We start from the raw sequence: 27,174 nt of genomic DNA on the forward strand, positions 1-27,174 counted from the left end.
TGGTCACAACCATTTTCCCCTCTTTTCACACAAGAAGGCAGTCGGTCACTAGCATCATCTCCTCCTCTGGAGAGTCCAGGGAAGGGCTGGACTCTCTGCCTGGCTTTTCCGGGCTTTTGCGACGAGCGAGATAGTGCTCCGAAGGACAGCAGGAGGAGGGAGCGCTGTGGCACTGTGGCTCTGCGGCCCGCTCGTTCGCTCTGCGGGTGGGAGAGTGACCAGAATGTCAGTGTGAACGGCCTCATCAGGGATCCCTGGACCCTCAAGAAGAAAAACCACTCAGACCCCCAGATCTTGACCATGTTGGGAGTTTGGGCATGTCCCGGACTCCTTTCTGCTTCCTGCTCATCTGTCAGCAGTGGCCCAGGGCTTGGGCTGCTCCACGGTGCTGATGACAGGAAGCATCCGGCCCCGGCCCAGAGGCATGGCAGCATTGCCTCCCAGCACCAGACCCTCTGGAAGCCGAAGGCCCCACCGAGTTCTCCAGCTCCACCCGTAGACCCCATCGCTCTGACAGCTCTGTCCCTGCTCCAGCCGGGGGTGAGGCTGTCACAGGCCACACGCCTCCTCCCGGCCACCCTGGCGGCCAGCAGACAACCTCTCCCTGGGGGCAGACTCCCCAGCCCTGAGCCCTAGTGCCTCCCCGGTTGACCCTGTGACCTTCTGAGGTGGCCTTGCTCACCACTAACACAAGCCTCGCTTCTCAGGATGCCATCACGTGCCTGCCTGGACTGACGGCATCTGCCAGAATCCCTGGCTTAGCCAGACACTGGAAGCCAGTCCTGACCCCTTCCAGCTGGCCACGCCCTGCAGCACACAGGCTGGTGGAAGAACAGAGACCAACGGGGTAGGGGGGGGTCAGAGCAGGAGATGCTCGGCCTGTGGCCCATCTCCACCCTTGGGCGCCTGGGGGCATTTGGACCTACTGGGGCAGACAAAGAGGTAGGAGGAACTTTCAGTTGACTGTGAGACCGTGCTGTTGTATAAACGGAAAGGACCACATGCTGTGGGGTGGAGTTGCGGTTAAGGACAGAGTGGTTGCACAGAGGGCAGTGGCTGGGAAAACAGCACACAGCTTCTGGCACCACGCTGAGGTCCAGCTGCCCAGCCTCTCTGCCGGCTCATCCAGCCCCCGCTGTCCCGTCTCCATGCCAGGGTCCGTCTCTCCCCAGCAGCCCCGTTCCTCCTCTTACCCAGAGAGCTGTTCGATTGTTCATCTGCTCCCCTTCGGGCAGCTGGCCAGTGCAATCAGTGTGCAGGCCTTCTGAGTGGGGGCTCCTGGAGAAGCCTGACCCTCACCCCCCTCACTGTTGGGTCGGGGGTCTCCAACAGGGAACCACAGAAGCAGTAATACTTTCATATGCCTCGTGGAATCCTTGCCGTCCCCAGAGATCTGACTGCAGATGTAGCCAACACATCAGGCATCTTTATTTGGGCTACAATTATATGAACTCTCCATCATAACGCTGGTTTGGGAATGCGAACATTGCCAAAGATACGAGAAATATGTTTATGTACATATATACGTATGTATGCTAAAGAGAATCAAAAACAAATTTTTTTTAAGCTTCAAAACACTCATCTCACCGGGAGTGACTCTCCTGGCCTTTCTCGTGCCTCCTCACCCAGGACCGGGCAGTGGACAGACATCTGCAGCTCCTGGCCAGGCGTTTATCAGCCCCGGTGCAGGGTGTAGAGAGCCCAGCATTTATCTGGTCCCAGTGACCTGTGGTCACGTCCTCGGGAAAACAGTCCTGGCTCAGCCCGTGGGTTGAGGAGGCCCCGCGCCCATCCCTGGCCAGTCCGCCAGTCGCTGTGGGGAGCACCAAGCAGTCTTGAAGCACCAGGCCACTCGAAGCACTGAGCCTTGTTCTTGGGAATCTGATTTTATGGCCGAGTTATTTTTATGTTTTTAAAAATGTTTTAAACAGTAGCATTTTATGTGATTGCACCCTGAGGCTTTGTAGCACAGGGCAAGGTTTAAAAACTGACTAAATGGCTAAGATCGTGCCATAGCTGAGCTGGGGGAAGGCCAGAACAACTCTGCCTCCTACTGGGACAGAAGTCACAAAATCTGTGCATGGGTTTGTTTTTGCTCTGGGGAGAAGGAAGGCATTTTTTAACCAAAAAGAGGGGCTGCTATCCAGAATAACTTTATACCCAACAGTCCGTCTGCTGATGACGGCCACTGTGTGTGCAGACTGTCGTCCTTGAAGCCCCTTTCTCGTGCGATGCAAGGTGAGGGTCAGGCTCTCCGGGCAGAAATGGCCCTGTTTCTCTAGAGAAAAGCTCAAATGTGGAGGTCACTCAAACGCAGTCAAAATCACTCTGAAATAACGTGGAAGTGAGTCATCTAACTGAATAAACGTTTTATAAAGAGAGTAACGTGAAAACAGTGAACCAGCTAGAAGGTATCTTGGAAACCTGTAGGATAGAGAAATTTGCTTCAACAACTTTGAAAGATGGATCCATTTTGTAGTAAGAAGGCACTTTGTCGGGCTCTCAGGAGCTCAAGGCTACTCTAGAATTAAAGATGCTGATAGCACTGCACCATCCACTCTGAGAGCAGGCCGCCCACCGCCGCAGTCCAGGGCAGCCCGTCGGTTCTCTGTACGTGGGAGGCGGTGGGCGTGGACAGCTGGACCCAGGACGGCAGGTGCGTGTACCAGGACAGCTCTTGTGAACGAGTGCTGCTGACTGAGAAGTCTTGGAAAGGCCCCATCCTTACATCCTCCTCCAAGAGATGCTGGATAGAAATGAAGACATTGAAAGCTCTGAAAAATCCCGCAGTCAAGAGCTTATGGAACTTTTTTTAAAAATGCATCATCTTCAGACATATTTAACTGAAGAACCCAATTTTCGCTTCCAGAAAATGCTGCATTTATGTGATTTTCAGTACGTATCTTCCTCCCAAGATGTTAAATCTCAATTTTCTAATTAGACTTAATACAACCAGCAAGACTTTTGCTTTGTTTACATATTTATGAGTAAAAACTTGGCTCTGTGTTGTCATCGCTCTCTGAATCAAGGCATCGATCGATATTTGCGATGACAAATTTTTCTTCATCCTTGCTTCCAGGTCCACGGATGAAGTTGTCACGAGTTGCTTGAGGCCTTTAGGCCACAGGTTGGCCAACCCAGTCAGGCTGGAGACCCACCTTGTAACTAAAATGAAAGTCTTGCTTCGTCTTGTTCCATGTTCTCCTCCCCCCGAGGCTCAGTCAGGAAGCTCGAGGTCACCTGTGCAAGTGACACAGGGCTTGCTCCAGGTCAGAGACAAGTGGGGAAGAAATCTTTTCCAGAATGTCCTGAGGGGGGCCTGACCTGGAGACAGGGGGACCTCAGCCCCCCCGCAGTGCCCATCGACTGGCATTTCTCTTCCTGCCGAGGTGATTAGTGAGACGGTGGGCCGCCTCCCCCGCTGTGCTCTCTCCTTTGTCAGCACCCACTTATCAACCTGAAACTCTAATTACACTTATCTGTGCTGAAAATTGGCTATTATCACCACTTAAAGTCTCCTAATTGTAAGAAATACTTCCTTCGCAGGCTGTGGGTGGTTCTCCTGGTTGTGGCAGCACCCGGCTGCTTCTCTAAACCCTGCCTCTTGCCTTTGCTCTTCGTGGTTCTAGGGGTGAGCAAGGTGGTGACAGTGGACGTGAAAGGCAACCGGCAGCGCTGGCTGAAGGTGCGGGACCTCACAAAGGGAGTGACCTATTTCTTCCGTGTGCAAGCACGGACCATCACCTACGGGCCCGAGCTACAGGCAAATGTCACAGCCGGGCCGGCCGAGGGTAAGTGGACCTCTGCTGTCACACAGCTCCGGGCAGTGGTGACTGCAGCCTCTCACCTCACGCTCCATCGATTTGTCTACACTCTCAGTAAGGCAGTGCTGGCCTGACATGGGGAAGGTTTTGACATGATGGATGTCTCCCAGTCAGGTATTGACGTGGACTTCCACTGGTGGATTTGTGAAATATAGATGAGCAAATTCTTAGGTGTTCAGCGTGTAAACTTTTTATTTGTTTTATGGGAAAAATTAAGAGAAAACAAGTGAATTCAATTTTTGAAATATTTGAAAATCAATATTTGAAATATTGCAATGAATATTTAAATTTTTCGCATTGTGAAGAGGAGCCATGTCGCTCCCACTTAACAGACAACTTTGGCCTTTGTTTAGATACTTGCTAAGGCGAGGGCGGCCGATCGTGGCTCCTGGAGGGCCCTTGCTGTGCCGCATGGCACCAGGCACTTTGCCCGTGTCATCTCTTTTCATCTTCTGGGCAGTCCCTTGAGGCCACTGTCGGCCTCCCCATCTTTAAGATGAGAAGACTGTGATGGCGCGAGGCTGTGCCACCTGCCTGGAGAGCTGGAAACCCAGGAAGAGCAGGCCCTGCTCTGCAGGATGAGGGATCCCCAAGGACCACAATCTACCCGCTCTTTTCTGCTCATCCCACAGGTTCCCCGGGTGCACCTAGACATATCTCAGTCACGAAATCCGCCTCTGAACTGACCCTGCAGTGGACCGAGGGGGATGCTGGCAAGGCGCCTACCACCGGCTACGTCATTGAGGCCAGGCCCTCAGGTAAGGGGGGCGGCCCCAGGGCACCTGCCCCATGGCGGAATCAGGAGCTGCCCAAGAACTGGGCTCTCCGCCGAGTGAAGCCACGGTCCTGAGGGTCCAGTGTCAGAGCCCCTTGGCCTCCTTCTCTCTTGGCCTCTCCCTAACACGCTGAGACACAGAGGGCGGCTGGGGTGAAAGGAGGGCTCATGCCTCGCTCTGCTCTCAGGGTGTGTAATCATGCGGGGCAGGCACCCTGCGGCATCAGACTCGTGACATGTTAGCCACGTTACGCCTACCTGGGGTAACTGTCATTCTCAGAAGTGTGCACATGATAACTTAGGGACATGTAAAGACGTTGTCGGCTCGTCACTGAGATCCAAGAGTGTTTCCAGGGACTCGTCTCTGGGTGCTGAATGCTTGCAAGCTAGATGGAAAGAATGGTGCTCATTTCTTATCATTATGAACATTCCTGTTAATAGTCAAACCGACATAGCATCTGCTTCATCTTTTAGGCTTCTGAAAATGAGTTCTAGGATCCATTCCCGACTCTATCCGCCCTAAGGGGTTTCCCCCGTCCCTCCGGTTTAACTTTGATAACTGAAGATGGACATGATTGGAAAATGAGTTTCTGATGGGTTGAGTGGACATTACTGTGTGGAGCTGGGGGGGGTTCCCCAAATACAGAGAGCACTGAGCACGTTCACTGTGGCCTTCAGACGGCTGCACAGTTAATCACGAACGTCTGAGCATGAAAATGCACCAAGTACCAGGGGCGCGTCCAGAAGGTGCATGGCCACACCCTGCCCGCTGGATGAAGGCTGTGCTAGGAGTCATTTTAGTCTAATAATTAAAGAAGCTATTAGACCAAGAGGAAAGGTCCCCAAAGTTACATACATCACTGTGTCAGAGACATCCCCTCCTCCCCCGCCAAATTGCTTTTGAAAGATTACTAGTTAAAAGTGCCTTCTAGAAACTTCTAAGGAGAAACCTAGTACATAAGACCAAAACAATTTCTATATAAGGGGGCATGAAAAGTTCTTTGGCTCAAGAACTCACACATTCAGCTTGCCAGCCTGAGGGATTCTGATGGTTCCTGTTGAGCAAGGCATTTGGCCTGTTCTGGAATCGGAGGGCCCAGATCAGTGGCCGGCCTGGGCAAGCACTGTGCAGCGAAGGCCATGACGAGGTCTGGGCCCAAACCAAAGGCTGTGGAGCTGCACCGGCCTGAAGGAAACAGCTCAAACAGCGTTCTCCCAATCGAGGGAGAGCACTTGTTACAAATGTTCCTTTGCCAGCTCTTCAGGCCCCACCAAGGGGCTCTTGATAGAATTCAGGAGATCCACGAACGTAGGTGGCAAAAAATACGCTTTTATTTTCACTAACCTCTAACTGAAATCGAGCATTTCCTTCACTGATAAACGTAGGTGTATCAGTTTGCTAGGGCTGCTGTGACCCGTGCCACATGCTAGGCAGCTTAAATGACAGAAATTTATTGTCCCACAGTTCTGGAGGCTGGAAGTCTAAGATCGAGGGTCGGCAGGGCTGGTTCCTCCTGGGGATGCGAGGGAGAGTCTGGCGTAGGCCTCTCGCCTCGCTTCTTCAGTGCTGCTGCCCATCCTTGGCGTTCCTTGGCTTGTAGAAGGAGCATCTGGATTTCTACCTTCCTCTGCATATGGCCTTCTCTCTGTGTCTGTGTCTGTGTCCAAATTTCCCCTTTTTATGAGGACACCAGTCATACTGGACCAGGGCCCATCCCAGTGACCCCGTCTTAACTAATTACATCTGCAGTGACCCTGTTTCCAAATGAGGCCACATTCTGAGATATTGAGGATTAGGCCTTGCACACATGGATTTTGAGGGAATGCAATTCAACCCATAGCAGGAGGTAAGAAACCTCATAAGTAACTGCAGTCCTTGTGAAATTGCCAGCAGCAGAAATCACAGCTGCTTTCATATCACGTTCCGGCTCTGGCAGATATTTCACGAGATCGTTTACACTCGTCATTGCGTAGACATTACAGTCCCGTGTAGATTCCTGCCAGACCTTGGTATCCAAAGTTGCCGTGGGATAAGGTCATCGCCTGAATCCTACTCTTTCCACCACATCTTCCGAAGAACCATGTGGCTGAGCAAGTGTTGCAAAGACGACCCCACCTGACCCACACCTTCCGCGTGACCAGGAGGCAGGCGGGACTGGGAGCTTCTGTCACCTCTAGGTAATTACAGGCATCTCCAATATAACTTTTCCATTTCCAATTCTATTTTCTCCATCTAAAACCATTCTGAGAAGGCATCCTTCAGAGTCAGCAGAGACTGAAGGGGTCCATGGCTCCAAGAAAAGATCAAGAAGCCTTGCTCTAGAGACTGACATGCACAGGAAACTCCTTCCAGGCCATCTCCTTCCACCTGAAGGCTTGTCTCCGTCACTAGAGACTTAAAAGTCCCAATAGATGAGTGGCTCTGAGGGGCCACCAGAGGGGTCCTGGGGTGATGGAAATGCTCTGTGTCTGGGCTGTGTCAGTGTCACACTGTGAGGTTGTACTGTAGTTTTACAAGATGATGCCGTCGGGGGACACTGGATAAAGGACGCATAGATCTCTGTAGTATTTCCCACAACTGCATGGAAATCTACAATTATCACAAAATAAAAAGTTTAGCCTAAAATTTAAAAAAATCCCGCAGATGGTCTCCTCACCCGGTTCAGTCAAGTGGCCCAACACGGCTTGGAAACAAGCATTTTCGTGTCAGAGCAGCCTGCGGGGAATGCAGCGTCCCACCAGCCAGACACAGGAGCGTGGGCGGAGAATGGCAACACCAGTGAGTGCGTTTCGGCACTTGCCACGACAGGACAAGGTATTGATTCCCAGGCTCGCCTGGGGAGCCACTTAATTTCTCCTCAGGTTATCACATGCTCATCCGTGAAGGAAACAGGATGCCTGTGGTTAGATGCGCAGCTTCAAGGAGGCTGGAAAGTGTTGTGAATGAGAACGAATTGGGCTGTGGCCTCGGGCCCCACACTGAGTCCCACGCCTCAAGGGCCTTGCCCAAACAAGCCTTGTGAGGTCAGCTGGAGGCCTGAGCTCAGTGGGATTGGACCAGAATGTGGAAACTGACCTACAGGGGACGAAGACACCACAAGAAACTGACCTGGAAGATGCTGTCTTTTCCAACGAGTGCTAAAGATTCTGCTTGCACTTCCGTTTTGCTACTCAACCTTCGAAAGCAGGTTGCCAACAATTTCCCTTTCGGATTGCTGACTGAACCACAGCAGGCTGCTGGACTCGCCGCCTTGCCGTTGGAAGTTGAGAAAGTCGCCTCCTCCCTCTGTGACCCGGCCAGCAGCCGCTCGGAGTCAAATGGAACGCTTTTATGGGTCGTCAATATTTAAGCACCTTGCCCGTACCTCGGGGCTTTGGGTCTCAGCCGTCGTCTGTTACAGGCCTCATTACACAGAACATTCGATGCTGCATCATCTCATTTTCTCCGCTGAAGCTCTCTGGCAAGACTTTCTCCAGGCAGGGGAGTGGTTTTCTGAAGGGAGCTTGGTTTGGGTATATGGGCCCTGTTTTTCATTGCAAGGGGCTCTTTTACATAGGGGGCCACCCAGCCACAATAGGGACCCCTCACCACGGAGTGTCTGGGAACACTAAGCCACTTTGTGTTGAGTGGCCTCTGCGGCCCCAGGCTGTCTGCTCAGCCTGACGTCTTCCCACGCAGCCAAATCTCCATCTTGCCCCTGGGGAGCAAGAAGCTTCTCAGCTTGGTGGCTGGTGCCGAGAGGGTGGCCTGGTGGCAGCCCAGGGAGATGGCAGTGCAGACTCTCGCTCTTCTGTAGGACCCTGCAAATTCGGCTGAATAGCCCCATGGCTGCCCTAACGTAGAGATGTGAACTGAACAACGGTTAGTGAAATTAGTGAAATTAGCGTTGAGCTGGAATGCAGACTCCCTCATTCCTGGAGAAGGGGGGGGCGGGGGTCAGTGAGTGTGGCCCAAGGACGTCGCATCAGACTACGCAGGACGGCCTTGCCAAGATCCATCTCTCTGGTTGTGCGTGCATTTCCTCCGAATCGGTGTTGCAAAACTCCCTGGAAGGCAGTGGAAGCTATGCAGTGGGCATATGCAGATGATTTATTTACACAAATTATCCCGAGGCATTTTACTGTGTAGATCACGAAACCTAATTTACATATTTACACAATAGACTGGAATGGCTCTAAAGGAACTATAAATATATTTTCCTCTCCAAAGCAGCCATGAAATACATATTCAGGATGTACCCACAGCGGGCAGACGTTGTCTTGCCTTTTTCACAAATAATGTATCCAGCCCAGAGATGCGAGCTGGTTCATTGGAGCCCAGGCCCCTCATCCCTCATTGGGACCCTCCCTGTCCACTTTTAGCCTCCTGGGAGCCTCCTGGTTCCCTCCCCATTCGTTTGGTTCATTTTCAGTCTTTGGCCTTTTCGGGACTTTTCAATTGAACGAAAAATAAAATCAGTATTTTTCTGAAGATATAAAATCCGTGGAAGTTCCCAAGTCAGCAAATTCAGCAAAAGAGCTGTAACTGCGGCTCTGACCCAGGCCGCTGGCCTTTTCTTCACTCCTCGTCTGTCTCACAACCGCATTTGTTGACAGCCTGTCAGCCTGTGCATGCCCTGTCTTTCTGGGTTCCGTCTCCATCACAGGCCGTCCTTTGCATTTAGACATTCTCTCATTTTGTCTCCTGCCTTAAACAAGGATCAGATAAAAGGTAATTTTTTTTTTATCAGATATAGTTAGCCTCATGGTTAAGCCCCACCTGTTTCAGTGAAATTTCTCACCCAGACAGACCATTTATACTAAGAGAAATGGCAGTGTTTAAGAAATAAACAACTGACAGGCTTCCATTTGCTCGGAGCTGCAGGCTGATCGTCACGTTGTTGGTTGTGAATTAGTGGAACCAGAAATCTCGGGCTGTGAATGACAGTTTCATTCAGCATGGAGACCCTGTTTAATTGTCCATGAAATCAAACCTCTGTATTGGGTGGCGTCTGCCCGAGTACCTGCGGCACTCCGCTCGGCTCTGGGCGTCCGAGGGATAAATGGAGCGATGAACCCTCGGATGTGCCTGAGCCGGGCTCCATCTCAATTTGGAAAGGAGGAGTTCACGTTTCCAGGTTTATTAGGACATCGTCTGGAAACCAAAGTGCTTCCTACCGTCAGGGCGGGGGAGACGTTGGCGCTGAGAGATCAAAGCTGACTCATTCTGCTCGCTGGAAACGAGGAAGGGCTGGGGTACCAGGACCTTTGAGACTGGAGAAGATTTCCCTCTTGAGAGATCGTCCCTCTTGGCCACTTCCCTTTTTTCAGTCGACAAATAGTGCAATGAAGGCGGCAAAGACAAAGCGTTTATATTCTTTAAAGAAAAACCACCTAGTGCACGTGGAGCCTCACTCGCCGCGCCTCCTGAGGCGGACAGGGTTGAGGTGTGTGATCTGAGCGTGATTTATTTAGGAATGTTTTGCAAATGCATTTCTCAGAGGTTTCCTCGCCTTCTTGCCTTGAGGTGGCGTTTTGCCAACAACGTTTCAGTAATACGGAGAGTCCGGGAAGGTGTTCCCTCACGTCTCCAGGAAGGGGGACGGGCCCAGGAGACACATGTGCCTGGCACTTACTCCACCGCCATGGACCCCTTCCCACAGCAGCCTGAAGGTGGATGTTACCCCCCAGGAAGTTCCAAGCCCTGGCCCCAGCGGAGGACCAGTGCCAGGCATCAGCCGTCCAGGGATGTGGCTTTGGAAGACATCACAACTGTTCTCTTCCAGTGCATCATGGGTTTTCCCAGGATGGTGACATAGGAGGACCTCACTGGGGAGGGAAAGCCATGCTGGGGTCTCCGGAGCATCCCGCCAGGGTGAGCCCGCCTGGGGTTTGAGAGCTGGCTGAATGGACCCCCAGAACTGCCTTTTAAAAAATACGAGGGCCTGCAGTCCTCTTGGTGTCGACTGAGTCAGAAATCCAGGCCCTGGGGATTATCCTGCTGCGTGGAGAATCACTTGCACAAATCTCATTATGGCTAATAGTTCTGTAATGTTATTTTTCCCTCTAATTTGTAGAGATACTTTTCTCCATCATTGATTTATTGAGATATTTAACAGCATAATACAAATGAGAAAAACAAGCCAGAGAGGAGAAGCGGGCTGGAAGCTTCGACAGCCGCCAGGTTTTCCTTACCCACTCACGATCTCGGTGTAGATATCAGCATGGAGAAACCGCCCGGTGAATTATAAGTGGAGTCTAAAATGCTAATTTGGGAAAGAAAGAATTAAGCAGAATAAAAAGGTGAACATTCTCTTCCGTTAATTCAGACGGAGATTCTGTCGGTTATGACTCCCCCTGCCAACATTTTTCAATGGAAATGGATTGCTAAATAAATCGTTCTGTGTTGAGATTCTGTATCAATATTTTAAAATGCGTTTATGAAAAGTGCACACAATTCCTGGAGCTATGACAGAGTGCTTAAAATAAAATGTAGCCTTTGGGTGACGGTAGAGGAAGGGGAAATAACTTTTTTTCCTTCGGCAGCAGGAAAAGCATTACAGAACCATTAATGCAAAACACCTTCAGAGAATCCACACTCCAGAAGTGCTCTGACCTGCTCAGAACGGTCTGAGGATACCTTTGACAAGCGCAGTCCCTAAATTTTAGTGGTTTTAAGCAACATGCAGTTTAAAAGAGTCTGTATTTCTTTTTCTTTAGTCTCTTTTATAGCGTAAAACTGTCTGTCTTTTCAGAGTAAAACACCGCACAACTCACTCAACACTTAAAGCCCTTAGAACAGTGACTTGCTCATAGTAAGTGCTAAATAAAATTGTGCTGGTTATTATTTCCTGAAAGCCTGCTTGTGCTAGGCCCTGCAAAAGGCTTTGGGGATACAAAGATGCATGGATGGGTGGATGGATGGATGGCTGAAAGGAAGTGTGGGTGAGTGGGTGGAAGGATAGATGGATGGATGGATGGATGAATGGATGGGTGGATGGAAGGAAGGAAGTGTGAGTGGGTGGGTGAAAGGATAGATGGATGGAAGGATGGATGGATAGAAGGGTAGAAGTTTGGTTATATGGATGGATGGAAGAATGGGTGGATGGAAGGATAGCAGTTTGGATGGATGGATGGATGGAAGAATAGATGGATGGATGGGGAGAAAGATCATGTCATCAGATATTTATTGAACTCTTGAAAACTTCAAGGGCCCAACGGTGCAGACAGACAGATAAATATGAAGGAGTGCTCTGGAAGCCCATTGGCGGAAGCAGTCATCTCTTCCTGGAGTGTAGGAGTGTGGTCAAAGTTGGCCTCAAAAGACGAGTCTGATAGGGTGAAAGGACCTTACTGATTTTCCTCCATGCCATGTCCATAGACTCTAAATAGCTCATGGAGAACAGAAATCTCGTCTGATTCCCTGATAGGTGGAAGAGGGCCTGACCAAAGCCTGAGCGCTTCAGTGTTTGGGGAACGAATGCCTGGATGAACAAGGAGGGGCAGGGGGAGGGGGCCCAGGCTCCCAAGGCAGAGGGAGCAGCGCGTGCAGAGAAAATGTGCTCTCTGTGCCTGTGTTTCCCTGATCGTTCTCATGCAAAACCAGAACGTAAATCATACATAACAATCATTCCACGTGCAAACCTCAATATTTTAAGGAGGAAAAATAAAAGCTTAAGCTGCCGCTTGCCATTCTGACATTATTAGTGGTAATGGGTGTGTTGATGAGAAATTAGTCTAAACATGCATATTTAGAAATAAATAAACCTTGTACTCCTTTTCTGCTTGTACAGAGATTTGTACCTTTAAAATCTCGTTCCCATCCATTCCTTCGTTAGCTGTGACTATAAGGACTTAATCGGTGCAAACTCTAAATCCTATGCAAATATGGACGGATACACTAGCAATTTTCTTTCTGTTTACTGTCGGGCTAATCCACTTGAGCGTGGCTGGGGTTCCGAGGTGTGTGAGTAGGTTGGTTTCCAGGTAACCCTTAGCTCCCCATAAGCCACCAGTGCGTGTGTCCATGTTCCCTGTGCTCTGCCTGCCCACATCTCCTGCTCCTGTTAAAGGATCACTGACCTGTGCCTATAAAAGAGCTTCTAATTCATGAAGGATCGCTGCTTCCAATGAACATTTTGGACTCTGAGCCCACTTTTCACCAAACCACCTCCTTAGAAATTGGATTTACATTTTATTTTACAAACACTCACGGAGTATGGTGCTTACTATGTGTAAGGCATTGCTCTCAGCACTTGATAAATATTGACTTGTTTAATCCTTGAAACAAACCTGTGGTGTGGATGCCTTTGTGGTCACCATTCTACAGATGAGGCAAAGAGAGGTTAAGTACTCTGCCTAAGGACACACAGCTAATGCACAGTGGAGCCAGGCTTCGCACAAGGCTGTCTAGCTCCAGACTCTTTCCTTTTAGCCATGATGTGCTGTTGTCTCTGAGTTTTTTGCTGACAGATATCCCTGATCACATTTCCTTTGCCCTGTTGATAGAGGCCTCAGAACCACATCCATTTGCTTCTTCCATTCTCTCTACATCCCAATTTTCTGGCTCAATTTCAATTTTAATAATGTTTTCCTATATGTCAGGGCTTAATATATAAATTTTGTTTATATATATAAATTTTATTGTGGTGAGATATACATAATGTAAAATTTACCATTTACCCATTTTTAAGTGTCCGGTTCAGTGGCCTTAAGCACGTTCAGACTGTGCAACCATTCCTACCATCATCTCCAGAATTTGTTCATCTTCCCAGACTGAAACTCTGTCTGCATTAAACACTGACTCCCATTCCCGCCCCCCCGCCAAGTCCCCGGAAACCCCCATTCTACTTTCTCTGTCTATGAGCTTGAGTGTCCCAGGGACCTCATATATGTGGAATCGTACAGTAATTTTTGTGTGTGCGCGGCTCATTTTACTGAGCACAATGTCCTCAAGGTTCATCTACGTTGGAGCATGTGTCACAATTTCCTTCCTTTTTAAGGCTGAGCAATATTCCATTGTATGGCTGGACCACGTCCTGTTTGTCCACTCATCTGTCCGTGGACGCTTGGGTTGCCTCTACCTTTTGGTGATATCGGATAGTGCTCTGTGAACAGAGGTTAACAAGAGCCTGTTCAAAGTTCAGTACATTTTTTAATCTACACTTGTATTTCTTGTCCCTGGATACAGATTAAAAAACCCACCGTCTGAGGGCAGGTTTGATGCTGCAGCCCCTCCGAAGGATGCTCAAACTCGAGGGCGGCACTTGGCGAGTTTAGTTGGGGAGGTTAAGGCAGGGTCCCCGGGTGGGGCACCAGGGTTGTCCCAGATCGTAGTCCCCATGACTCCTGGCTCCTCCAGGCCAGCTGCCGTGCAGCACCTTTCTGACAGCTGAGAGCATGCATGTTGGGTCATTAAAGTTGCGCTGGGAGCACTGTGGCTGGCGCCCAGGGCTGTGTGGGGGACGCAAAGCATAGCAGCCGAGCTGGCAGCTGGTTGGCAAATGACGCTGTTTTTTAAAGTTTTCTCTCTGACTCACGAGCTGGCTTGTCATTTCCAGTTAGAGTGGAGGGGGGACAAAGGCCTCAGGATGGTGACTGGCGTGTGCAGGGACCAGCCGGTGATCCGTGGGTGGCCCGGGCAGGACCCCTTGTTGGGGAGGTAGGATTGTAGGGCCGGTGACAGGATGCACACAGCGGGCAGGAACAGCAGCCAGCCAGAGGGAGCCAGAAACCCTAAACAAAGATGAGATCCAGTCTGAAACCAGAGGCGAGGGCCTGGAATCCCTGGGGGTGTGATAGGAGCCAGGAGAAAGTTCAGGAAAATGCCACTGCCCAGCTTGGGGCCTTAGCAGCAGCTCATGCCAGGCTCTGCCATTCTGACCATCACAGCCCCTCTGCGCAGGGCGCTGCCAGCTGACCATGGGCAGGGGTGCGTCCGGCTGGGCGGGGGAGAAGAGCAGCCCTAATTGCTCCCGCCCCTCGCTCCTCTTGCAGATGAAGGCCTGTGGGACATGTTCGCGAAGGACATCCCCCGGAGTGCCACGTCCTACACCGTCAGCCTGGATAGGCTCAGGCAAGGAGTGACCTACGAGTTCCGGGTGGTGGCCGTGAACCAGGTGGGCTATGGGGAGCCCAGCAGACCCTCCACAGCCGTGTCAGGTAGGGATCCCTTCCCGGAAATCTTGGGGCGAAGCTCCTTCATCTGAGGGAAGGGAGGCTGACATGGAACCATTACGGGAAGAAAGAGGACAGCACTGCTTCTTGCAGACGCTCCTGCAGTCGGGGGCCTGCCCAGGGACAGGGCACAGGGAGAACGGTGTGGCCCCCGCCCGACATCCTCCAGGCCTGGAGCTGCAGTAGCAACAGCGGCACCAGCAGGGCCCCCTACCAGGCTCCATGTTTGAGGGGACTTTCCGTACCACACTGGGCTCAAGCGATTCTGAATTTGTGTCTCCCTTTCTCCTTAATCAGAGACACCACGGGAGTCAGAGCAGTCAGCTTGAGCTGGGCAGTGTGCCCCCTGGAGGGAAGGCATTCCCAAGCCAGGCGGAGCCCCGAGACCCCCTTGTTAGCTGGTGCGTCCTTGCCGTGGAGCCATGTGCCATTTGTGACATACAAAAATTGCCCCCAGCAGCCACGGGGAGTGTGTTAGCACTCCACACAAAGTTGTGTCCGATGGGGGCCTCCCTGAGAGACAGCTAAGGGGCCCTGGGGGAGTCTTGTGCCTGTCACCACCCTGTAGGTGAGATTGGAGGTGGAAGATGGCTCCGGGTCGAGTGGCAGAGATGGAGGAGGCCAGGTTCCTTCTCCCAGAGCACACATGGTAGTGACAACGGACTGTCTGTCCTCACCCGCGACGATGTGTCCAGAGGTGTAACAGATGGGGGGAAAGTGACCACGTGGGAATCCGGATGGGCTTCTCGGAGAAAGGATCGTGGATCTGGGTCTCGAAGGGTGGGCAGGGACGTGGCCACAGGGGAAGGGAGACCCTGGACAAAGCAGAGAAAGTCCTGCACAAGACGAGCCCAGGGGGACAAGCAGGTGGGGGAGGGGAGGTGGGCCAGTCACGTGGCCCCGTCTCTCTCCTGGGGACTCCGGATGCCTGTGAGAAGCGGTCTCAACCCTGGCTGCACTTTGGGATCACTCAGAAAACGCCCACGCTGGGGCCCACCCAAGACGGTGGGTACCCGGCCGGGGGTGGGAGTCTGGGCGTTATTTCTGTTTCACTTCGCAGGGATCCTCCTGTGCAGCCGAGGTTGGGAGCCAGGGCTCAGAGGGGTTTGGGTGAGGGGTGGGCTGCAAACAACAATGTGAAGGTGTGTGTGGAATGGGAGCTGGCAGCAGAGAGCAGGGCGGAGAGAAGTCTGGGAGGGCGCAGGCAGAGTCTGGGCCAGAAACCAGGAGAGGCTTCCTCCCTGCGTTCAGAACTGTTGAAGCTCCTGACGGCTCTTGCTCATGTTGAAACAGCCTTCAGACCTCTCTGCCACGAGGTTGCGGGGAGCTCCGGCCCCGAACCCCTGGTTTAGGACACATGTGAGTTCCAGGCTCACTCAGGGAGAGGGGCGTCACTCACTTTTTTAATGACTAATATTTAGAAAAATCAAAATGTTCTCATGTCCTTCATTTTTATTATGCAAATTTTAATCATACCCCAAAGTAGAGAGAACAGAATAAGGAAGCCCGGCCCCGCTCACCCCAGTTCAGCAATTCAAGATTTGCCTCCCTTGGTTTGTCCGTGAGAAATCGATAAAAAGCAATTCCAAGCGCACAGAGCTCTAATTCCGCACATGTGGCCGGTGGCAGAGGCTGGTGCTGCACAAGAACACGCTCCCGCCTGCTGGTTCGCGGGGCCTTGTGGCTGGAACGTGTCTCCGACATCCGCCGCGTCCCCGTGTGCTCAGCGTATCTCATCCTTCAGAGAAGCCCGCGGGCCTCCGGTGCCAGCCCGGCCCCAGGAGCGGACGTGCAGAATCGGGGGTCCTGCCCTGGGGGGAGAATCCTGCAGGACAGCCAGGCCCTTCTTTCCCAGGCCCACTCTGGGCCACTCCCTGGGGCTCGGCTTGGCCTTGTGGGATGGATACTGAATGGACAGCCTGAAAACCAGTGCTGTCATCCCCTAAGAAACCCTGTGGGGTTACATCATGCAAAGCACCCCCCCCACCTTGTTCCCAGTGTCACACATTTTCCGTCTGTCCAATGAAGTATTTAATATAAGGGGGATGCCCTCCCTGTGGGTGTTGCCAGCTGGGAGGCAGACCTTGGGTCTCACCTGTAAGAGGCTTCCTTCCTGTTCGTCCCGGGCGTCCAATGCCTCGGAACCAGCTCCCCTGCAGGACCACGCGGAAAGCAGGATGGGACGCCAAGGGCATCTGGCCCCTGCCGAGGAACGATTCCCACTTTTCTGTCCTTAGTCGACAGAATAAGACATGGAGAAGAAGAGTATCCTTCTTCAAAGCAACTTTTAAATGAAACCTTTTCTATTCATTTCTCGAAAAACACATCTAAAGATGGGGCCAGTTGTTCCGCTCAGTTTTGCTGGAGGCATGAAATAAATACAACGCAGCCCCAGCTTTCAGGGGACCCTGATCTGGTGGAGGAGGCCGACAGGGGCACAGACAAACACACGCAGTGAGTGCGTGCCGCGAGAGGTCTCTGTGCAGGTGTAGACGGGATGACCCAGTGCTTGCACGAGCAGGAGTCAGGTTGGGGGGTGCAGTCCAGGCCTCAGGCTGTACCCTGTAGCTAATGGGAGGCCACTGAAGGCTTCTAGGAGTGGACTTGTTTCCATCTGAGAAAGACGTCGCTGCTGGCAAGGTGAAGAATGGATTTGAGCAAGACAGGAACAGGGGAAACCGTTGGGAAGTGGTTGCAGTGATGGGCAAGAGGTGGCGAGGGCCCCGGGCAGTGGCAGTGGTGACAGAGAGGGTGAGGGTCCTCAGAGGCTGTCTGGGAGGGAGGAAAAGGAAGTCCGGGCACTTTCGTTCCTTCCTCCCTCCAACCCGGACAACATTTGTAAGTAGATGAAGTTGGGAGACTGTAGGAAGCATGATGACAAGGTCAGGGCAAGCTCTGGAGTAGGGAGGTCTCTGGGGTGGGGACAGCATGGGGACAGAGGGCCCCTGAGCCTGATTCCCACAGGAGGTGGGAAAGTGCTGCTGCTTAATTCCCGAAGCCCGAGCCTGGTCAACCAGCCCACCATAACGCACACCAGCCTGTGGTTCCCTCTTCCCTGTGACTCCGGGCTGTCCCTCATGTCCTCCGTCCCCACCCCCACCCGGTTCACAGGCAGGGGACTGAATGTGGAGTTTCTCTCAAACGTCACTGCGTTCGTGTCTGCCCTGCAGCTCAGGTGGAAACCCCGTTCTACGAGGAGTGGTGGTTCCTCCTGGTGATGGCGCTGTCTAGCCTGATCATCATCCTGCTGGTGGTGTTCGCCCTGGTCCTGCACGGACAGAACAAGAAGTACAAGAACTGTACCACAGGTGAGGATCGGCCTCCATTTCCCCAAAGTGCACTGGCTGCTCCTGAGCTAAGGGTTTATGCATGGTTTTCTCCCCCAGACCAGCCATGCCAACACCCACGCTTCCGTTTCATTTGCCCGTAGGGGATAAAATGGATGCAACACGTCTCCTTTCTGGAGGCAGCGAGGTCTAGCAAAACAAGAGCAGACCTCAGTGACCGGGTTCCCGCCCTGACCCTGCCCTCATATTAGCCGTGTGTCTTGAATATGTCATTTGGTCGTTTGGCCTCTCTGAGCCTCAGTTTCCCCACTTTCACTGCTGCGCAAATGCAATGGTATTTTTGAATATGATTAGAAAGTATGAAGCATCAAACAGGTGAAATATCATGCTATTCAGTGTCATGAGAACACTGAACAATGTGCATCTCAGAAATGTCAGCGTGGCCCACGCGATATTACAGAAACGTGTCTGTGGTGCAGCCCTTCTCATCAGTTGAATTTGCACCTGCCCTTGACCCCCCGTTCCAGCTCTGAGCCCTCTGAGGGCTGGTCCCCCACGTGTGCCCTGTACAAGCTCCATGCCTGGCTTACAGTCGGTGCTCAATACGTGTTTGTTGCTGAATGAATCTCCGTCCTTAGCGCAATGGACAAATGGACGTGGAGCACATTCAGTATGACTCCATTTACAGGAAGGTCAGGAGTGGATGTTTCTAGAAGGCAGAGTAGGGGTTGTCTCTTGGTGGAGAAGTATGAGCAGAGAAGGTGCGTGAGGGAACCTTCTGGCACGCTGGAAGTGCCCTCGACCTCTCTGCCGATGGTTATACATGCGAGGAAAACACATCGTTCCAGGGGCTTAAGACGGGTACACTCTGTGCATCTCGTTATCCTCAATTTTTAGAAACTTTCATTAATTGTCATAATTACCGGTGAGCCCACTTGTTTGCATAACCAGACCATGGCTGAGCTCGGGACCGTGGTCTGTTTTTAGCCCACACAGCCTCCCCCGCGGCAGTAGCGGGTCCAAGAGCGTGAACAGTTCTCGGATGGCGCAGGTGGCAGCACAGGACCTGGCTGTGCCCGGCTCCGTCACTGGAGCTCTTCCCTCCAGCTCGTCTGTCTTTCCTTCTTAGGAAGGCAGAGCCCTGATGAACTTCCCCTTCAGAGGAGCCAGCCACGGTAGCCCTCGGGCCCAGGAGGGTGCCGAGCGGACCCCCCAACCCCAGCCTCCAGCACACCCATCACTGTGCAGAAAGGGTTTGTAAAACCAGGCACCCGAGCGCCTCACCAGTTGCTTTGGGAACGCGAAGCGATTCATCCCTCCAAGAAAGGATTGATCTTTTTTTCTGTATAAATTCACTCTAACAAGTGTTCATAAATCAGATTTTATTCCTACGGGATATACAATGTATGAACGGCGTGTCATTTTACTGAGTTAATGCTATTACAGAATCCTATGTCGGCCGCGTAGAAAAATCTCCCCGCTTTTCACTCTCTTCTCCATCTGGAAAACAGACCTGAAAAGGTGGATCTGACCTGCAGCTTCTGATACTTGGCCTCGCCCTGGAGTATTAACTTAACGTCATAATTGAAGCCTAGAAAAAAGAATACTTTCTCCCAGAGTGTCTGACTTCCTGCCCAGGAGACGTGCAGAACCGAGCCCTTTGCCGGCTCAGCCTCGTCCACCCCTGCTTGCATGCCCGTGTCCTCCCGTCCTCGCTGCATTTCCCTTCTGATAGTGGTTTTCACCTGCTCACCTCCCGTCGACGTAAACCCCTCCTTTGCAGCAGCTTCATCTTTCATCCACCACGCTCTGCATCCTATTGGCTTCTGTCTTGCACATAAGCGGAGCGTTAAGGCATGTCACGGGCAGAGCAGCCTCAGCACAGGACAACTGGAAGGACTTTGGCTTGCATGCCGAGTGACGTGGGAGGCCGTCAGAAACCCTATGTCCTTTGGCTTCTTATAACTTTACTGTCATTCATTTGATCCGCTAAGTTGCCAATCTTCGTCTTTCTTTTTTCTCCCCAAAGCCCCCCAGTACTTAGTTGTCTATCCTAGTTGTAGGCTCTTCTAGTTTTTCTATATGGACGCCGCCTCAGCGCGGCCTGATGAGCAGTGCCATGTCCACACCCAGGATCCGAACCGGCAAACCCCAGGCCACCGAATCAGAGTGCGCAAACTTAACCACTTGGCCATGGGGCCGGCCCCTAAATTTACTTCCTATGTGCTGTTTTGTTAGAGGATTGTGAGTCTTTCATTTTGAAATTTATTGAGTATTTAATTTCTCTGGTTTTTAAAAAGTTTGTGCATTTTGAGTACTTTTTCATAAAATACCAATGAGAATGTTGGTATTTTGGTGTCAGGCAAAATAAACACCGAAATGCTAATATTGTCATTTTGCTGCAGCATTGTGACTAACTCGTGGGGTTTCTCCCCAGCATGACTCTAACCACCTCGCACGCTCAATCAGGTCCGGCCCGGCTCACGGGAACTCTGTGAACACCCGTGCTTGACGGGCTCTGGCGGGCGTAGCTGCAGAGGGCACTTACTGACCCGTCTGCGCTCACTTTCCTGGTCTGGCTTTAGGTAAGAGCCTTTCCAACATGGAGGAGTCGGTGACCCTGGATAACGGGGGATTTGCTGCGCTGGAGCTCAACAGCCGCCACCTCAATGTCAAGAACACCTTCTCGAAGAAGAACGGGACCAGGTAGGGAGGCGGCAGCTGCACCCCATGGGCGGCGTCTGCCCGAGGACCTGGGCCAGCCAGGGCCGAGTGCTGGCTGAAGACATGCCCCACACCCACGGGTGCCCCCGAGTCCCCACAGGGCAGTGTTGAACCCAGGAGGGCAGGATCGGGGGGGTAGAGGTATTTTAAATTCATTTCTAGAGATGTTAGAAGAGGGCAGATCTGAGGTGTGTTGGGAAGTGATCTGGAGGTCCCCTCTGTCAGCCAGCTGAGCGCCTCGGATCAGGGAATTCCTGCTTCACGTGGGTGTCACATTATGCTGCAGCGGACTTGTAATTTTTTTTCTTTTTGAGCAAGATTAGCCCTGAGCTAACATCTGCTGCCAATCCTCCTCTTTTTTTGCTGAGGAAGACTGGCCCTGACATAACATTCATGCCCATCTTCCTCTACTTTATACATGGGACACGTGCCACAACATGGCCTGATGAGCAGTGCGTAGGTCTGCACCAGGGATCCAAACCATGAACCCCAGGACACCAAAGTGGAGCATGCAAACTTAACTGCTGTGCCACCTGACCGGCCCCCAGACTTGTAATTTTTTGCATCAGTTGCCAAAATGGTGTCAGAGGCGGTGGATTTCCTCTCATTAATATAGGATAGAGGCCAGAGGGCGAGTCAGGAGGCCTTGGGGACGGATAGCTTTTGCCCAGAGCTGGACAGGGGTAACTTGCAGCCTCGTCCTCATCCCAGGTCCCCACCGCGCCCAAGCCCTGGTGGGCTGCACTACTCAGACGAGGACATTTGCAACAAGTACAACGGCGCCGTGCTGACCGAGAGCATGAACCTCAAGGAGAAGTCGGTAGACGCCTCGGAATCTGAGGTGAGTGCCTGCGACCGCTGTTCCCCACTTCCGTAGGGGGCCCTCTGCTTTCTCGGGGTGCCACATACGTGTCTTGTCTCATCTGAGTCTTACAAGAGCCCCACGAGGCCGGCAGAGCCAGTGACAAATGACTCCCTTTCACGGAAGAGCAAAGGATGAGCAGAGCCCGAGTTCAGACCCACAGCCCCCGGGGGCCCGTCAGCCCCTCACCCATAGCCTCGAGCAGAGCAGAACAGATGCTCCGGGCCTGCCTCCCGGGGGAGCGGTTGCACCTCTCAGCAAATCTGCTTCTTCAGTCTCAGAGAGCCAGGGGGAGAGAGAGGAGGCCAGCATCCTCCAGGCAGGCTCACTGCAGGACGAGGGGCCCTGCTGACCGCACACCCAGCCAGTCACACATCCGCCGCTGGGCGCCTTCCCATGCTCCATCTCTTTTAGTCCTGGAGCTCTCGGGTCCCGGGCCGGCTCTGAGCTCAATAACTTGCCCAAAGTGCACTTCTGATCTGGAAACCGTTCTCTTCCCGTTTTGCTTTCAGAAATGAAAGTAATGTTTTCTGGAGGTAACTGTAGAAGTTGGTGGCCTCTAGCCAGAAGTTGGAGAGTCGGAGGGCCTGAGTCTGCAAGACTGATAGAAACGGGCACCCCCTCCTCCCCACACCCCGAGCATTCCCTTCCCTCCCCAGGCCCTACCCATCCTTGCTTCCTGCTGCTGAAGAGGGGAGTTTAGCCCCAGCGGCTCCGGGGCAGTTAACAGGGGCTGGTGAACTCCCACCTGAGACGCAGCCCTGTCCTCACTGAACAGCTGGACAGGGGAGATCTCGCCCCGAGGGAGTGTCGGCCTCCAGCTGTGACCCCTGGGACCCTGGGCCTGCATGTCCTAGGCCTCCTTTGTGTCTGGGGGCTCAGTTATGGAGCTGAGTGTGTCATGTGTGCGAGGCTCAGTGAGGGAGCAGGCCGGGGGTGGGAGGGGACATTATCCAGAGAGAGAGCCATGGTGGGGCTCCAAAGGGGGGCTCAGCTTCCCTCCCTTTTCCCCACCAGCGCGTTGCCTCGGATCACACTTAGGAGCAAAACCGGTTGAAGCAGCAACCAGACAGATGGCTCCCTCCCCGGGTCCTAAACTTTCTTTTTTGAGACACGCCAAGTCTCGAGAGGGACGAAAATCACCAAGCCATTTGCTGGACACGTAGGGCTGCCCACCTCTTGGCATTCATACTCTAAATCAATATTTAATCTAAAATGAGTCTCACCTCCATTTTGACCTGAATTCAGGCCTTATTGAGCCCCAAGGCTCTATAAAATGGCTTCTCTTAAACTGTGGTTTGTATACAAACGCCAAGGGAGATGGGACAGCAGGTGGGGTCAGTGTGACACAGGGCTCCGCTCTGCTTGGCGCTGTCTGTTTACAAAGGATGCTGGGCCCCCATCTGGCCCGTGCCCTTGGGCAGGATGGAAGTGGCAGCAGCCCTGCAAATGTTGGGAAAGCGACATTTGTCTGCAGTCGAGGGGCTGCCAAGCGAAATGCTGCAAAAACCGACCTGCTCTTTTGTGACAAAGGAACAGCAGCCTTGTTCGAGCTGCTTCCGCAAAAGCAACCAGCACGTGGGAAGGAGGACTGCCTTCCAGCGGGGCCTTTTCTGGGTAGCAATTAGAGACATGGTTGCACGGCAACTGCCAGCATCTGTCCTCTCGTCCCTGGACCCGTGGCCTTTAGCGTATACAGGCGTCATGGGTGATATTCACAGCGATGGTGCGTCAGCTCTGCAGGCCGAGCTAGCAACGGTTCAGTGTGTTGAGCACTAATTGAGCACCGACTGTGGGCCAGCACACTCCTTCAATGCTCACACCAGCGCCACGAGGCAGGTGATTCTCCCCATCGTTCAGAGGACAAGGCTGAGTCTGAGGTCACCCCCAGAGCTCAGCTGAACCACGCCCCCTCCACCGCCTCCCCCAGGCCAGTGCCAGGGAGTCGGTGGCCATTCCTGGAGCAGCCAGAACTGGATTCATGAATTCTGAACTATTTGTTCATGAAAGCAATCTCAAAATCTGTTAATGAGAAGCGTTGGGTCTGTTTCTGCTCTCACACACTCGGGGCGTTTGAGATTCCAATTCAGCTGATTTTTGTGGAGGATTGTGAAATGCATGCAGGCTCTGAGCTAGGCGTTTACATACATGCATATGGGCACACATACATGTGTACCTTAATTAAAACACATTCATATACGCAAGTGGAGGAGGGAGGGAGGGAGGGGACGGGCAGGGAGAGAGGAAGAGAGGAGGGCAGAGGTAGGAGATCAGAGGGACGGGGAATCCACACTAAATCCTGCAGGGAGGTTGTTATGATCTCATATAATAGATGAGAGAGCCGAGGTTAAAGGGGGTTTTGAATGTCTCCCCAGACACACCCACTAATGGGGTGGACTTCAGAGGCACACGTGCAGTGCAGAACTGAGTTGTCGTAGCAGAGGGACATGTGGCTGAGCGAGCGAGGGGCCCCCATGCCAGGAGATCGGGGCTCCTTTTGTAATTCCCACAGACACCCCTCCTGGGACCTGGGTCCTCTGTCTGCTTCTGGGTCCCCGGGTAGGTGAAGTGAGGCCCATCTCTCTTCCACAGTTCTTCGCTTTTATAATCTTGCTAGGCCCCAACTTTGAACCTTATGAATTTGGGGGATTTGCAGGCACTAATATTCATAGGATCCAAACAGAGGGACCTGGGGAATGTCATCATCGTGGACGTGCCAGCTCAGATGGGAAAGTTTACTTTGAGCCAGATTTTTTAAACAGCTGGATTGAGGTATAATTCATGTTACCACATAATTCACCCATTTGGGATATTGGTTATTTAGGAGTCTGTTTTTGATTTCCTCATATTTGTGAATTTCCCCAATTTTCTTCTGTGATTGATTTTTACTTTTATTCCACTGTGGTCAGAGAACATACTTTGTATATTTTCAATCCTTTTAAATTTATTGAGTCTCGTTTTATGGCCTAGCATATGGTCTATGCTGGGAGAATGTTCTGTATCCGCGTGAAAAGAATGTTATTCCGCCGTTGTTGTGTGGGGAGTTCTGTGCGTGTCTCTTAGGTCTAGCTGATTTACAGTGTTGTTTAAATCTTCTGTGTTTTTATCTTCTGCCATCTGTTAATGTATTGAAGTCTCGAAATATTATTCTTCATTAACCTATTTCTCTCTCCAATTCTGTCATTTTTAATGTCATGTATTTTGAGGATGTGTTTTTAGGTGCATGTATGTTTATAATTGTTATATCTTCTTGGTGGATAGACCCTTTTATCGATATAACATATCTCTGTCTCTAGGAACAGTTTTTGTCTTAAAGTCTGTTTTGTCTGATGTTAGTGTAGTCACTCCAGTTCTCTTTTGGTTACCGTTTACATGGTATATCATTTCTCTTCCTTTGAAGCCATTTGAATCTTGGAATCTAAAGTGTGTCTCTTGTAGACAGCATATAGTTGGATCGTATTATTTTATTCGTTCTGCTGATCTCTACCTTTTCAGTAGGTTGTTGAGTCTGTTTACATTTAATGTAATTACTGCTAAGGTAGAATTTACATCTGCCATTTTGATCTTTGCCTTCTGTATGTCTCATATCTTTATTCCTCTATTTTTTCCATTACTGTCTTCTTTTTTGCTAAGTGGGTATTTTCTAGTGTACCGTCTTAATCCCCCTGTTTTTTCTTTTGCTGTATTTTTTCAGTTATTTTTGTTAGCTGTTGCCTCGTATCAGTATTTACTTCAGATTTATGCTAAATTTCAGTGACATATAGAAACGTTATTACTGTATGGCTCTATTCCTTCCTCCCCTATTTGTGCTATTGTTATACATATTATGTCGACATATGTTACAAACTCAAGAATGGAGTTTTCTAGTGTTACTTTACAGAACTGAATGTCTTTTAAAGAAGTTGAAAGAAGAAAAGAGTGCAAGTATGTAGATAAAGTTTCTCTCTTTAACCTTCGTATTTACTATCTCTAGTCCTCTTTACTATTTCTAGTCCTCTTCATTTCATCCTATGGATTCAAGTTACCATTGGGTGTTATTTTCTTCTACTCCTTCCTTTATGATGTTATTGTTAAAATGTTACATTTCTATATGTTACAGGCCCAACAATACAATTATGCACATAACGTTTTATGCAATTGCTCTTTAAATCAGATAAGAGGAGAAAGGAGGAGAAATATGCAATTGTCCCATCTCTTATAGTTACCTATGTAATTACCGTTGATAGTACTTTTTGTTTTTTCACGTCAGTTTGAATTACTACCTGGTGTCACTTGCTTTTAACCTGACAATCTTCCTTTAGTATTTCTTGCAAGGCAGGTCTGCTAGTAATGCGTTTTCCTGTTTTTGTTTATCTCAGAACGTCTTAATTCCACCTTCATTTGTGAAAGTAGTTCTGCTAAATATAAGACTCTTGGGTGTCACTTTTATTTGAGCACTTGGAACGTGTTACTCCATTCCGTCCTCCGTCTTTTCTGATTAGAAATCCACTGTTAATATCATTTGAGTTCCCTTGTACATGACGAGTCATTTTTCTCCTGCTGGTTGCAGACTTTCTTTTTGTCCTTGTCTTTTAAATTTTTGACTACGATGTGTCCGGGTGTGAACTTTCTTCCATTTATCTTACTTGTAGTTTATTGAGCTAGTTTGGTGTATAGATTGTTTATCAAATATGGGAAGTTCTAAGTCATTATAACCTCCAGTATTTTTTCTGCTTTCTTTCTCTTCTCATCCTGGGATTCTCATTACACATGTGTGGGTGTACTCAGTGCCGCTTCACATTTATCAGGTGCTCTGGTTTTTTTTTCGCTCTGTTTTCTCTTTGTTTTTCAGACTACATAATCTCTGCCAATCTATCTTCAGGTACACCGATTCTTTCCTCTGCCAGCTCAAATCTACTGTTGAGCCCCTCTAGGGAATTTTTTCATTTTGGTTATTGTGTTTTGCAACTCCAGAACGTCTCATTTGGCTCTTTTTAAACCATTCCTATATTTTTATTGATATTCTCTACTTGGTGTGATATCGTCATCCTACTTTCCTTTGATTCTTTAAACATGGTTTCCTTTAGTCCTTTGAACGTATTATAATAGCTGCTTTGAAGTCTTTGTCTGCTAACATTTGGGCCTCCTTAGAGGCGACCCATTTTTTTCTCTGTGTGTGGGTCACACTTTTCTGTTTTTTGAAAACAAATCATTTTAGATGATATATTCTAACAACTCTGAATACTGATATCCACCCACACCCTCCTACTGAGAATTGTTGTTGTTTGCTTATTCACCTAGTTATCTGCTTATTAACAAATGTTAATGTTAACTGCCTGGACTAGTCCAGAAGCCCTTTCCTCCGCAGTGTGTGCCCTCTGATGCAGTGTGTGCCCCCTGATGCCGTGTGTGCCCCCTAATGCAGTGTGTGCCCTCTGATGCAGTGTGTGCCCCTTGATGCCGTGTGTGCCCCCTGATGCAGTGTGTGCCCCCTGATGCGACGTGTGCCCCCTGGTGCAGTGTGTGCCCTCTGATGCAGTGTGTGCCCCCTGATGGAGTGTGTGCCCC

At 50.9% G+C, this 27,174-nt stretch overlaps 1 protein-coding gene across 4 annotated transcripts in view; it reads left to right on the top strand.

Annotated features, from left to right (window-relative positions):
* The window catches only part of SDK1 (sidekick cell adhesion molecule 1), an 857,865-nt gene that overhangs the window by 819,760 nt on the left and 10,931 nt on the right, over window positions 1-27,174 (top strand). For 3 of the 4 annotated variants that reach the window (XM_070567254.1, XM_070567255.1, XM_070567256.1), the window contains exons 39-44: window positions 3,630-3,791; window positions 4,457-4,582; window positions 14,575-14,739; window positions 17,925-18,062; window positions 20,627-20,747; window positions 21,477-21,606. In XM_070567254.1, the coding sequence (XP_070423355.1) occupies window positions 3,630-3,791; window positions 4,457-4,582; window positions 14,575-14,739; window positions 17,925-18,062; window positions 20,627-20,747; window positions 21,477-21,606 (842 nt within the window). Of the gene's footprint in view, window positions 1-3,079; window positions 3,232-3,629; window positions 3,792-4,456; window positions 4,583-14,574; window positions 14,740-17,924; window positions 18,063-20,626; window positions 20,748-21,476; window positions 21,607-27,174 lie in introns of those variants that run through there. The other variant, XM_070567258.1, reaches the window with a different exon arrangement.

This window comes from Equus przewalskii, chromosome 12, assembly GCF_037783145.1.
Source record: "Equus przewalskii isolate Varuska chromosome 12, EquPr2, whole genome shotgun sequence".
NCBI classification, from domain to species: Eukaryota; Metazoa; Chordata; class Mammalia; order Perissodactyla; family Equidae; genus Equus; species Equus przewalskii.